Below are 14,991 nucleotides of genomic sequence, written 5' to 3'. Positions count from 1 at the left end.
TCAGTATGCAGTGCTGCATCTATGGTCTGTGGGGTCGTGTGGGAACTGTAAATCCCCTCCCTTCCCTCAGTTTTTTTTTTCCCTTCAAAATAGAGGTAAAAAATGTATTTTACTTTACTTTATTAAGTTGAGCTGCATTCAAGGATCGTATAAATGCTATTTAAGACATCCTTATCCGACAGGATCAGTCTTGAGGATGAAAGCCTCTTCCTTGACCTATCACTCAGACAGATCTGTTTGTGCCAAGCCGCTGGCGCTGGTATGTCATGGCGCAGAGCCTCAGCCGTTGTTGTCACTACTTTTGACATCTTGATTGCAGCGTGTCTATAGAAATATGTCTTGTGCATGTTCTCGCTCATGTCAGCGTTCCCTGGCTTCTCTGCTTGTGTGAGACGTTACTCTATAAACTCCATAAGTGCCGTGATCAGTGCTGCTGCGCCAGGATTCCCACAAGTGCATCAAACCTATATAGCAGTTGTAATGTATGGTAGAAATTAACTCATGGATGTCTCTACTAAAGATATTGCAAAATTTAATTTATCTGATAATCTAATAAAAATTTAATGATTCGCCAATTGTTTTTAACACAGAACTTGGAATATAATGTGAATTATGAGAAGCTGAAGACAAACAGAGCCAGCTAGGAAACCTTATTAAAAAGCATTCGCAAAACCAAATTTGTCATATTTCCATCAGTCGCCATTCATGGGTCAGCGTTTTGCCCAGCTTCATAAGTCTAGGAGTAACCTTAAAGTGTACCTCTAAAGTTTATCTCCTGCCGATTCTTTAGGAAGGGCATGGAGAGATGTGATTCATACTGGTGATACAGTGGCTGAGACAATCGTATGACAACTGGTGAGTTCCGTGCACGAGCCCTAATAGAAAAAATAAATAAAAATAATTCAGGGAACTCTCCGGGTGTCGTACAGTAGCTGAACTGCCCAGCATGGAATGCGACTCTCTGTGCCCGATCTGTATAATGGGCAGGATTTGAACGTAAGACATAGGCTTTAAATCCGGAAACTGACCTTTCCACAAACCCAAGTCAACAATAAAAATTGTAGAGCTGCGCCATCATCTTCTCCCTCCTGGACTACTGCAACACCATTCCTGATAACCTCCCATCTAACAATCGTGCACATTCTTCCCTCTGGGAATCCCTTCACTCTGTAAACCTGTCCCCCTCCTACATTTCTTCTCTAATCTCCCAATACTTACCCTTGTGTGATATTGATCCCCTCCATCTCTCTGATTTTATACCCGCACACGCGCGTAATCTCAAGTCCACAATTTTCCCCCTCGTACTTGTCTGACCTGATCCCCCACTACCTTCCCTCACGTAATCTCTGATCCTCCTCCTGTCCTCTCCTCTTCTTACTTCTCTGACCTGATCCCCTGATATGTCTCCACGGATAATTTCCTATCTAAAACCTATCCCTTCCATAAATCTCTGATCTAATCTCCCACCTCTAACATAGGGGGGCATTTAGATAGGTTAAGATATGTGTGATGTAGTTCATTTTTTTTCATGAAATAAGATCTGCGGAGCACTCACCGGGTATTTTCAATCAGAGGCTTCTTTATTGTAGCTTTGTACACATGGGTTACATGCAGAGGAGGAAGATGGTAAAGACGCAGGGGGTATTCAAGACGGCGACGGACCGTTTACGTGCCGAAGCACTTCGTCAGGCCGGTGCTTGCGCATCATACACACATCATATATACACAGACATCATACACACATCATACATACACAGACATCATACACACATCATATATACACAGACATCATACACACATCATACATACACAGACATCATACACACATCATATATACACAGACATCATACACACATCATATATACACAGACATCATACACACATCATATATACACAGACATCATACACACATCATACATACACAGACATCATACACACATCATATATACACAGACATCATACACACATCATATATACACAGACATCATACACACATCATATATACACAGACATCATACACACATCATACATACACAGACATCATACACACATCATATATACACAGACCTCATACACACATCATATATATATATATATATATACACAGACATCATACACTCACACCATTCATATACACACATCATACACAGACATCATACACACATCATACATACACAGACATCATACACACATCATATATACACAGACATCCTACACACATCATATATACACAGACATCATACACACATCATATATACACAGACATCATACACACATCATATATACACAGACATCATACACACATCATACATACACAGACATCATACACACATCATACATACACAGACATCATACACACATCATATATACACAGACATCATACACACATCATATATACACAGACATCATACACACATCATATATACACAGACATCATACACACATCATACATACACAGACATCATACACACATCATATATACACAGACATCCTACACACATCATATATACACAGACATCATACACACATCATATATACACAGACATCATACACACATCATATATACACAGACATCAAACAAACATCATATATACACAGACATCACACAGACATCATACACACATCACACAGACATCATACACACATCACATATACACAGACATCATACACACATCACATACACACAGACATCATACACACATCATATACACACAGACATCATACACACATCATATACACACAGACATCATACACACATCATATACACACAGACATCATACACACATCTCAGACACAGACATCATACACACATCATATATACACATCATATATACACAGACATCATACACACATCATATATACACATCATATATACACATCATATATACACAGACATCATACACACATCATATATACACAGACATCATACACACATCATATATACACAGACATCATACACACATCACATATACACAGACGTCATACACACATCACATATACACAGACGTCATACACACATCACATATACACAGACGTCATACAGACATCATACACACATCATATACACACAGACATCATACACACATCATATACACACAGACATCATACATCATATATACACAGACATCATATGCACAGACATCATACACACATCATATATACACAGACATCATACACACATCATATAAACACAGACATCACACAGACATCATATATACACATCATATATACACAGACATCATACACACATCATATACACACAGACATCATACACACATCATATAAACACAGACATCACACAGACATCATACACACATTACACAGACATCATACACGCATCTCAGACACACATCATGCACACGTCATATATACACAGACATCATACACACGTCATATATACACAGACATCATGCACACACATCATACACACATCATATATACACAGACATCATACACACATCTCACAGACACAGACATCATACACACATATATGCACCCATCATATATGCACAGACATCATACACACGTCATATACACATCATATATACACAGACATCATACACACATCATATATACACAGACATCATACACACATCATACACACACACATACTCACACCATACATATGCACACATCATACATACACGTGCCACTGATACACCCCCCCTAATCATACATTACATACATATACAACCACCCTTCCCGCCGCCTGCATGCTCTGCCTCCTCACCTGAGCTTCACACCCCCCTCTCTACATTACACAAGAAGCAGGGGGAGAGCGAGGACGAACACAGCTCGGTACACAGCTCCTCCCCTCCCCCACACACAGCTCCATCCCCCTCCCCCTGCTCTGTCTCCCCAGGACCTAATCTACCACGGAGGGGCTGCAAGTTTGCACGGGGAAAACACTGAGCAGGGGGGGGGGGGGGGGAGAGAGAGAGGACAGACTGCACTGCATGGGGCTGGGGAGGATTTCTGTATGTGAAGGAGGACAGACTGCACTGCACGGGGCTGATCCCATCTACAATCACAAAGACAGGCAGGGGGGGTTCTCTGAGCAGCGGCCCCTGGCTACTGAAATCAGCTGGGTGCTGCCGCCCCCTACATACACTCTGAGCGCGGGTGTGAGGTGCAGACTTGCATCGGCTTCTGCGCCTCACACCGGCATTACCGAAAAATACAGGGCTAAATCTATGAACAATTCACCTGCCCGGCGCCCAAAACTACTTATCAGGCGATAGGATTTCCACATCCCTGTATACAAAAAATTGCAGCACTACTTAGCCTGCCCAATGTGCGTGATGCCAGTGCCCCACACCTGATCCGATTCATCCAGATTATAAAAGTGTATATATATGTATATGCAAATCAAAAAATGTTGTATTTTTGATTTGCATCTGCATCACTGGACTAATACGACTACTCAAATTTAATATATTATCTTTCTGTAATTCTTATGTCCAATGCACTGACAAGTGATAGCACCATATAACGAAATAATAATACTAGGATGAGTTAGTGTTCATCCTATGATCTAGCATAGTGCTCTTCTGGTGTGTTTAGGGCTAGATCAAAAATCTTTGCATGTTGCATTGGGGGCCCGTACATCAAGGAATGATTTCAGCCGGTAGTGCACTAAAGCGGAATCCGAGCTGCTTTTAAAACATGATAAAGTGCCCAACATGTTTCCCTGCACAAAGTGACATCCTCAGGGGAAATGGGGCAATCTACGATTCAGACAATAGGTAGCATTTTCTTTGCTTGCACTGAGAAAACCTCAGGTCCCTGTTTAGGTGTCCTACTTCTTTAAACTCGCTCGGTCCTCTCTGTCTTACCCTGGTAACCTATACATTCATTCATTGTCGTTCTGGTAAGCGTCTGAATTGACAGATAATTTTGCGCCCATTTTGTGTTCCAAAAGGCAATTACAAAAGTCAAATCACAACATATAATTTCGGAGAGCAGATGAATAAAGAACATTTGTGTGCCGGACAAATTAATATCAAATGGTTCAATTTATACATTCATGTTCATTTCTTTTATTGAATGTTAATATTTCCCAATTACTTTTCCTCTTTGTCTGTGTTATTTTGTGCTTGAGAGGAAAATAAATGCTTTTCAACCTTCAAGCAAAATATGTTTTCATTTGGGGAAAACTGTGTTCTGGTTTAGTAAAAAAAAAAAATAATAATAATAAAATAACAAAGTAAATTACTTTTACTAAACCTTTAACATTATTATTTTTTTTTTCCATTTGAGATGTGAAAATGTTTACACACTGGCTTCACTTGGATTACATGTTGTGCCGCACAATTGAATCTTAAGCTGTATGTTCACCAATCTGCAGTTTATATACGGTGTATGTACATCACTTATCCTGCATTATACTCCACATCTCTCACTATTCTGCTGGTGAGGTCACTGTGTACATACATTACATTACTTATCCTGTACTGATCCTGAGTTATATCCTGTATTATACTCCAGAGCTGTACTCACTATTCTGCTGGTGAGGTCACTGTGTACATACATTACATTACTTATCCTGTACTGATACTGAGTTATATCCTGTATTATACTCCAGAGCTGTACTCACTATTCTGCTGGTGAGGTCACTGTGTACATACATTACATTACTTATCCTGTACTGATCCTGAGTTATATCCTGTATTATACCCCAGAGCTGTACTCACTATTCTGCTGGTGAGGTCACTGTGTACATACATTACATTACTTATCCTGTACTGATCCTGAGTTATATCCTGTATTATACTCCAGAGCTGTACTCACTATTCTGCTGGTGAGGTCACTGTGTACATACATTACATTACTTATCCTGTACTGATCCTGAGTTATATCCTGTATTATACTCCAGAGCTGTACTCACTATTCTGCTGGTGAGGTCACTGTGTACATACATTACTTATCCTATACTGATCCTGAGTTATATCCTGTATTATACTCCAGACCTGTACTCACTATCCTGCTGGTGAGGTCACCGTGTACATACATTACATTACTTATCCTGTACTGATCCTGAGTTATATCCTGTATTATACCCCAGAGCTGTACTCACTATTCTGCTGGTGAGGTCACCGTGTACATACATTACATTACTTATCCTGTACTGATCCTGAGTTATATCCTGTATTATACCCCAGAGCTGTACTCATTATTCTGCTGGTGAGGTCACTGTGTACATACATTACATTACTTATCCTGTACTGATCCTGAGTTATATCCTGTATTATACACCAGAGCTGTACTCACTATTCTGCTGGTGAGGTCACTGTGTACATACATTACATTACTTATCCTGTACTGATCCTGAGTTATATCCTGTATTATACTCCAGAGCTGTACTCACTATTCTGCTGGTGAGGTCACTGTGTACATACATTACATTACTTATCCTATACTGATCCTGAGTTATATCCTGTATTATACTCCAGAGCTGTACTCACTATTCTGCTGGTGAGGTCACTGTGTACATACATTACATTACTTATCCTATACTGATCCTGAGTTATATCCTGTATTATACTCCAGAGCTGTACTCCCTAATCTAGTCTTCCATAGATGACACGTGTCTATGTAGTAATGGTTTATTCTTATTTTTCAGGCTGTTATGGTGTGGATGGAGAGAGCGACTCCATTATGAGCTCCGCTTCAGAGAATTCTACAGAGCCCTGGTTTTGTGATGCCTGTAAATGTGGTGTGACGCCCAGCTGTGAGCTCTGCCCAAACCAGGATGGTATATTTAAGGAGACTGATGCCGGAAGGTGAGATGGCTGATGAGTTGATTGTCTCTTACGTGTTTCTTACCGTTCATATAGAAGTTGGCATAATAAAGCGATTCTCCACTTTGGACCACCCCTACTTAGAAGTGATGATATACAGATAGAAACATAGAATGTGTCGGCAGATAAGAACCATTTGGCCCATCTAATCTGCCCAATAATCTTAATACTATGAATAGTCCCCGGCCCTATCTTATATGAAGGATAGCCTTATCCCATATCCCATGTGGGGTTCCCAGCGATCATGTGATTTGTCTTTTAGTGTTCACTTTCCCTGTAGCACCTCTGCAGGATAAAAGAAGCATTAAAAATTAAAAAAAAAACCTTAGTCCTCAGTGTCTGATCACCTTATGGTGAATGTGCAGTAGACATTTGGTACTATGAATATCAAGCTAATTATAGTATACAATCAACTCTTTAATATATTGTTAAAAATATTATGGACAGATATAGATATAAAATTGGATATAATAAAATATTATCTGGAAATCTGCCCCCACAGGGCTCTTGTGGTTGATAGGCCGATTCCAGAATACTAGTAATCAATGCATACAAATTATTGATGAGATGATAAAAAACTATTAATGCGGTCCACCTGAAATAAAAAACAATCTCATAAACTGAATATACAAAACAAAAAAAAATATTTTTTATTTATTTACAGGTTAAACAAAAGATGTTCTGTCCCAAATATATTATTGCCAAACTATGTACCGTATTTATTGGGGTATACCACGCATCGGCCTATAACATTTTTTACCCAAATATCCTTGGTAAAATGAGAGTGCGTGTGTGTGCATGCGTATACCCCGATACACCCCCAGGAAAGGCAGGGGGAGAGAGGCCGTCGCTGCCCGCTTCTCTCCTCCTGCCTTTCCTGGGGTCTAGAGCCCTGCTGCCACCGCTTCTCTCCCGCTGGCTATCGGCACCGCTGCCCGTTCTCTCCCCCTGACTATCGTGCCGGTTCCCCATTGCCGGCGCTGATAGCCAGGGGGAGAGAAGCGGCGCCGGCAATGGGGCAGCGGCGCCGATAGCCAGGGGGAGAGAAGGGGCAGCGGCACCCATTGCCGGCGCCGCTGCCCCGTTGCCTCCCCCATCCCCGGTTGCATAATTACCTGTTGCTGGGGACGGGTCCTCGCTGCTTCAGGCCTCCGGTGTGCGTCCCATGCGTCGTTGCTATGCACTGCACGGCGCAATGACGAGTGACGTCATTGCGCCGCGCCGTATAGCGCATATCAACGACGCAGGGGACGCACACCGGAGGCCTGAAGCAGCGAGGACCCAACCCCGGCAACAGGTAATTATGCAACCGGGGATGGGGGAGGCAACAGGGCAGCGGCGCCGGCAATGGGTGCCGCTGCCCCGTCTCTCCCCCTGTCTGCAATGGGGCGCCGGCACCGATAGTCAGGGGGAGAGAAGGGCCGGCAGCAGGGCTCTAGACCCCAGGACAGGCAGGGGGAGAGAAGCCGGCAGCGCTGGCGGTCTCTGCACCTGCAAAGCCGCTGCAGTTCATTGATTTAAAGCGCCCGCTTTAAATCATTGAATGCAGCGGCTTATCGGCGTATAACACGAAGGTAGACTTTAGGCTAAAAATTTTAGCCTAAAAAGTGCGTGTTATACGCCGATAAATACGGTATGTGATGATTCAGTCCAATTGATCCTATAGAAGAAAAAATGTATCCGATCCTATAGGTGTGTCTGATGCTGTAAAATAATATTCATATGGCAAAAAAGCTGTAAGAAAATAAGTCCAAGTCTATATAGAAAGAATGTATCCGACCTAAAGAGACATATCCAAGTTCAGCGATCCTGTCCGAAAGAAAAGTTTGGCACTTAGTGCCACTCACCACTGCTGGATGTCTATGGAGGTGTAACACCGGTGAGTTGATTCTCTGTTTCTGGAGCGGCGACACCCGTGCACCGGAGTCTAGCCGCTATGCGTAGGCCGTTCCTCCAATCTATCCGTCCCGCTCTCGGTCAGCGCTGCCGCTGCTTGCATCCGCTGGCGTGTGACGTGGATGTAAACGGTCAGCTGATTGCAGGTCAGCTGACCTCTGGTGGTATCGGGCACCTGGGATGTACCGGAGGGTGTCCGCCCAAGAATCTGGACGGGATGGTGTAAATCAGATGATGTTATAACACAGGTATCGCTGGTCTCTTTGGCTTCAATGCGAATATTTTTAAGGTCTGCTAGTTATTGTAGTCCTTCTGCCACCTAATTGCGGTATAACAGACTCGGTGGGATAGGTAGTAACAGTAATAGTCTATGCTGTAACCTCTTCGCAAATAGAGGAATCCCGGTGAATCTTTAGACCGCAGGTAAAAAAAAAAAAAACGCAGGTGAACCGCTCATTAGTATGAACTCAGCACAACCAAACGCGTTTCGGGGTACCGAATATACCTAGATCTGTCCATAATATTTTTAACAATATATTAAAGAGTTGATTGTATACTATAATTAGCTTGATATTCATAGTACCAAATGTCTACTGCACTGTCATCATAGGTGATAAGACACTGAGGATTAAGGTTTTTTAATTTTTAATTTTCTGTTTTTATTAACCCCTGAGTGCGGGTTACTCAGTTAACCTCGTGTTTTTTGCTGTGAGCTCCACTTGCTGTTTTATAAAAGAAGCATTACATCGAGCTGTCTTTTTAAAACAGGACAGGACAGGTCCTCCAATACTATAGACCAGTGTTTCCCAACCAGGGTGCCTCCAGCTGTTGCAAAACGACAACTCCCAGCATGCCCGGACAGCCTTCGGCTGTCCGGGCATGCTGGGAGTTGTCGTTTTGCAACAGCTGGAGACACCTTGGTTGGAAAACACTGCTATAGATGCTCTTTATAGCCACTCCCACTCTGGCCAAGAAAGGAGGATCCTGAACAGAAGACATTGTATGACATTGATCTTTCGGCACTAGACAGCCCCTCTTTAAAGGAGTACTCTGGGGAACTGAATAGGGGATGAGAATAGGGCACAGAATAGGGGATAAGTGTCTGATTCTGGGGGTTCCGACTGCTGGGACCCCCACGATCTCCTGTAAAGGCGGTACTCCGGTGGAAAACTTTTTTTTTTTTTTTTTTTTTTATCAACTGGTGCCAGAAAGTTAAACAGATTTGTAAACGACTTCTATTTAAAAAAAAATCTTTATCCTTTCAGTACTTTTTAGCAGCTGTATGCTACAGAGGAAGTTCTTTTCTTTTTGAATTTCTTTTTTGTCTTGTCCACAGTGCTCTCTGCTGACACCTGGTGCCCGTATCAAGAACTGTCCAGAGCAGGAGAAAATCCCCATAGCAAACCTATGCTGCTCTGGACAGTTCCTGACACGGACAGAGGGGTCAGCAGAGAGCACTGTGGACAAGACCAAAAAGAAATGCAGAAAGAAAAGAATTTCCTCTGTAGCGTACAGCTGCTAATAAGTACTGGAAGGGTAAAGATTTTTTTAATAGAAGTCATTTACAAATCTGTTTAACTTTCTGGCACCCAAAAATCTATAGCGAAACAAAAAAAATAATTATGCGAAGAAATTGAAGAAAAAATGCCATTTTGTAACTTTTGGGGGCTTCCGTTTCTACGCAGTACATTTTTCAGTAAAATCTTTATTCTGTAGGTCCATACGGTTAAAATGATACTTATACAAGTTTGATTTTGTCGTACTTTGGAAAAGAATCATATCTACATGCAGGAAAATGTATGCGTTTAAAATTGTCATATTCTGACCCCTATAACTTTTTTATTTTACCGCGTATGGGGGCGATATGAGGGCTCATTTTTTTCGCCGTGATCTCAAGTTTTTAGCGGTACCATTTTTGTATTGATTGGACGTTTTGATCACTTTTTATTCATTTTTTCATGATATAAAAAGTGACCAAAAATACGTTATTTTGGACTGATATATTTTTATAGTTCGGACATTTCCGCACGCGGCGATACCACATATGTTTAGATTTTTATTTACTTTTTTTTTTTTTTTTAATGGGAAAAGGGGAGTGATTTGGACTTTTATTAGGGAAAGGGTTAAATGATCTTTATTAACTTATTTTTTCAGGTTTTTTTTGCAGTGTTATAGCTCCCATAGGGGGCTATAACACTGCACACACTGATCTTATACTTTGATCACTGCAAAGCCATAGCTTTGCATTGATCAGTGTTATCGGCGGTCAATTGCTCAAGCCTGCATCTCAGGCTTGGAGCAATCAATCGCCGAAGGGACACGCCGGAGGCAGGTAAGAGGACCTCCGCTCGTGTCCCAGCTGATCGGGACACCGCATTTTCACTGCGGTGGTCCCGATCAGCCCCACTGAGCAGCCGGGAAGCTTTCACTTTCGATTGACGCGGTGTTCAACTTTGAACGCCGCGTCTAAAGAGTTAATAGTGCGCGGCACCGCAATCGCTGCCGTGCGCTATTAGACCCGATATGACACGGGGTCACCGCGTGACCCCGTGTTATATCGCGGGAGCCGGCCAAGGATGTAAATATACGTCCTTGGTCATTAAGGGGTTAAGGGTCCCTGGCTACATACCTGTCTTTGGTGCCACCTCTTGACTCTCTTAAGCAGTGTTTCTCAACCAAAGTTCCTCCAGCTGTGGCAAAACTACAACTCCCAGCATGCTCGGACATCCAAAACTCTGCTTTAGAGGCTCTAGCTATTGCTTTGTCCCTCCCATACTTTATACTACAGCTCTTCTTCTTGCTTTCATTGTGTGGGAAGTTGAAAAATTATAAAGTCACTTCTGCACAAAGATTGTCGGGGCTCCATTTGGGAGGGGAGTGATGGGGTGGTCTAAACTTGCCAATCCTATTTTATGCCCTATTAAAGCCTATGTAGGTTGTAGGATGGGGTGGCACACTCTAAGCCACTGTAGGGATAAATAAATGTATCGTTAAATTAGTATGTAAATGTTATTAATATGTAAATGTAACCTGAATTATAAAGAGTACCTGTCACCAATGTAAACTTTTAATATATTGTTCCTTATGTAATTATAGGACACTTTGCTATTTACTTACTGTTAAAATTCTCAACCTTTTATATGTTTTGAATGTGGTTGAAAAAACTGCCACTAGGTGGCTCTGTTCTGTTCCCTGCCGCAAGTCAAACAGTTAGTTTGGTCTCCTCCCGTCCTGGCAGGAGACCAAACTCAGGAAGTGCATGCGGGGCATGGCGAGGCACAGCTCTCACAGGCTTCAGTGATGTTGCGCCTGCAGGGACGCCCACTTTCTCCTGCCGGGAGCTCACACAATTGGAGTAAGGGCAAAGGTATAATACACAGCTTTTTAAAGCTCAGAATTGTTTTTTTTTTTTAAGGGGAGGAGGGGTGTTAGGAAATATAATCTGAGTTTGTTTAAAAAATATGGCTTGATGACAGGTACTCTTTAACCTGTTGGAGACGGAGGGAGTACAGGTACTCCCTCGCGTCCTGTACTTAAGGACGAAGGGCGTATCTGTATGCCCTCTGTATTTCCGATCACCACCGCTCGCAGGGCGGTGATCGGACCGGGATGACTGCTGATATCTATCAGCAGACATCCCGTGGCAATGCCTAGGGTGGATCCTGAGACCTCTCCATGTCGGTCAGTTCAGACCGGCAATTTGCTGCGATTCCGGGCCAATTGGGTTGCCTGGAAAATATCAGTGATCGGACAGATCCGACCATGCTAAAGGATAGGAACGAGGTGGCAGTGGGGCCACCTCCTCTTATCCCCTGCCATTGGTCGGTCAAGACTAACCGACCAGTGGCAGTTGGGGCCGGGGGGGAGGTGTTAAAGTTAATTTCCCCCGTTCTGTCCACCGATCGAAGTCCGGGCAGAGCAGGGGGAACCAAGTTCGGCGAGGGGGGGAGCATGGCCAGCTTACCGGCGGAGCAGCGACATCGTGCGCGGCAGGATGAATGCGGACGGAAAGTGCTGCGGTGGAGGAGGCTGCTGTGTAGATTGCCGGTAAGTGATCTCCACTGTGGCCTAAAAGTTGCAAAACTACAACTCCCAGCATGCCCAGACAAAGGCTGTCTGGACCTGCTGGGTGTTGTAGTTTTGCAACAGCTGGAGGGCCACAGTTTGGAGACCACTGTGTAGTGGTCTCCAAACTGTGGTCCTCCAGATGTTGCAAAACTACCACGCCCAGCATGCACTGACTGTCTGGGCATGCTGGGAGTTGTAGTTTTGCAACATGTAAAGTGGCACAGTTTGGAGACCACTATATGGTGGTCTCCAAACTGTAGCCCTCCAGATGTTGCAAAACTACAACACCCAGCATGCCTAGACAGCCAGGGATGCTAAGCGGTGTAGTTCTGCAATATCTGGCCCTTCATGTGTTGCAGAACTACAACTCCCAGCATGCCAGGACAGTCTGGGCTTACTTGGAGTTGTAGTTTTGCAACAGTTTGGAGATCACTACTTAGCAGTCTCCGAACTATTCTTCCCCAGTTGTTGCATAACTACAACTCCTAGCATGCCTTTCATCTGTCAGTGCATGTTGGGAGTTGTAGTTTTGCAACAGCAGTAGGCACACTGGTTGGGAAACACTGAGCATGTACGGTCTGTCAGTGCATTCAGGGAGTTGTATATTTGCAACTGCTGGAGGTCTACAGTGCGTTTCCTTCTAAAAGTTTGAGCTGCGGCACTCCTGCCAGTGCGAATGTACCCTAAAAACACTACAGTACACTACACTAACACAAAATAAAAGTAAAACACTACATATATACCCTTACACGTTCCCCCCCCCCAATAAAGATGAAAAACATCTCATACGGCAGTGTTTCCTAATCTGATCCTCCAGCTGTTGCAAAACAACCACCCTCAGTATTGCCGGACAGCCATTGACTGCCCTGGCAGGCTGGGAGTTTTGCAATAGCTGGAGCCACCCTGTTTGGGAAACACTGCCGTGGTGGCTACACCAGCCTTTTATTGTAAAAAAAAAAAATATATAAATAAAAGTACACTGACATGCTGTTGTTGCCCCATACTTTTCATTTTCACAAGTGGTAAAAGGAGAAAAAGACCCCCAAACTTTGTAACGCAATTTCTTCCGAGTACGGAAATACCCCATATGTGGGCGTAAAATGCTCTGCGGCCGAACTACATGGCTCAGGAGTGCGAGAGCGCATGTACATTTTAGGTCTAAATTGGTGATTTGTACAGAGGTGGCTGATTAGGTGGCAGCTACAGCAGTTCTGACATGAACGCCAAAAAAAAAAAAAAAAAAACACCCAAATGTGACCCAATTTTGGAAACTACACTCCTCACGGAATGTAACAAGGGGTGCAGTGAGCCTCATCACCCCACAGGTGTTTTTGAACAGTCATCTGTAAAAATGAAAAGTTCTATTTTTAATTTGCACAACCCACTGTTCCAAAGTTCTGTCAAATGCCAGTGGGGTGAAAATGCTCACTGCACCCCTTATTAAATTCTGTGAGAGGTGTAGTCTCCAAAATGGGGTCACATGGGGGGGGGGGGTCCACTGTTCTGGCACCATGGGGGCTTTGTAAATGCACATGGCCCCCGACTTCTATTCCAACCAAATTCTCTCTCCAAAAGCTCAATGGCGCTGTTATAATTCGCCTGCAGAGCACTTTATATCCACATATGAGGTATGGGTTACACATTTTTGGGGGCTTTTTCTCCCATTACCCCTTGTGAAAATGAAAAATTTGTGGTATCACCAGTATTTTATTGAAAATATTTTTTTATTTTTACGTCCCACTTTAACAAAAGTTCGTCAATCACCTTAGGGGGTGATAAGGCTCACTTTACCCCTTATGTTCCTTGAGGGGTGTTGGTTCCAAAATAGTATGCCATGTGTTTTTCTTTTGCTGTTCTGGCATCATGGGTGCTTCCTAAATGCGACATGCCCCCGAAAAACATTTCCGTAAAATTCGCTATCCAAAAGCCCAATTTCACTCCTTCCCCTCTGAGCCCTCTAGTGCACCCACAGAGCACTTTGCATCCACATATGAAGTATTTCCTTACTCGAGAGAAATGGGGTTACAAATTTTGGGGGGCATTTTCTCCTATTACTCCTTGTGAAAATGAAAAGTTTGGGGTAACACCAGCATTTTAGTGTTAAAAATCAAAATTTTCATTTTCACACCCACTTTAACGAAAGTTCGTCAATCACCTGTGGGGTATAAAGACTCAATTTACCCCTTTTACGTTCCTTGTTCCTTGTTTTTATTTATTTATTTATTTA

General features: G+C 43.0%; 1 protein-coding gene across 1 annotated transcript in view; it reads left to right on the top strand.

Annotated features, from left to right (window-relative positions):
- PHF14 (PHD finger protein 14) overlaps positions 1-14,991 on the top strand; it is a 171,969-nt gene that overhangs the window by 17,614 nt on the left and 139,364 nt on the right. The window contains exon 5 of the mRNA XM_056522951.1: positions 6,623-6,782. Within this exon, the coding sequence (XP_056378926.1) occupies positions 6,623-6,782 (160 nt within the window). The remainder of the gene's footprint in view (positions 1-6,622; positions 6,783-14,991) is intronic.

Source organism: Hyla sarda, chromosome 5 (assembly GCF_029499605.1).
Source record: "Hyla sarda isolate aHylSar1 chromosome 5, aHylSar1.hap1, whole genome shotgun sequence".
NCBI lineage: Eukaryota > Metazoa > Chordata > Amphibia > Anura > Hylidae > Hyla > Hyla sarda.
This window is presented reverse-complemented; position numbering and strand designations above follow the sequence as displayed.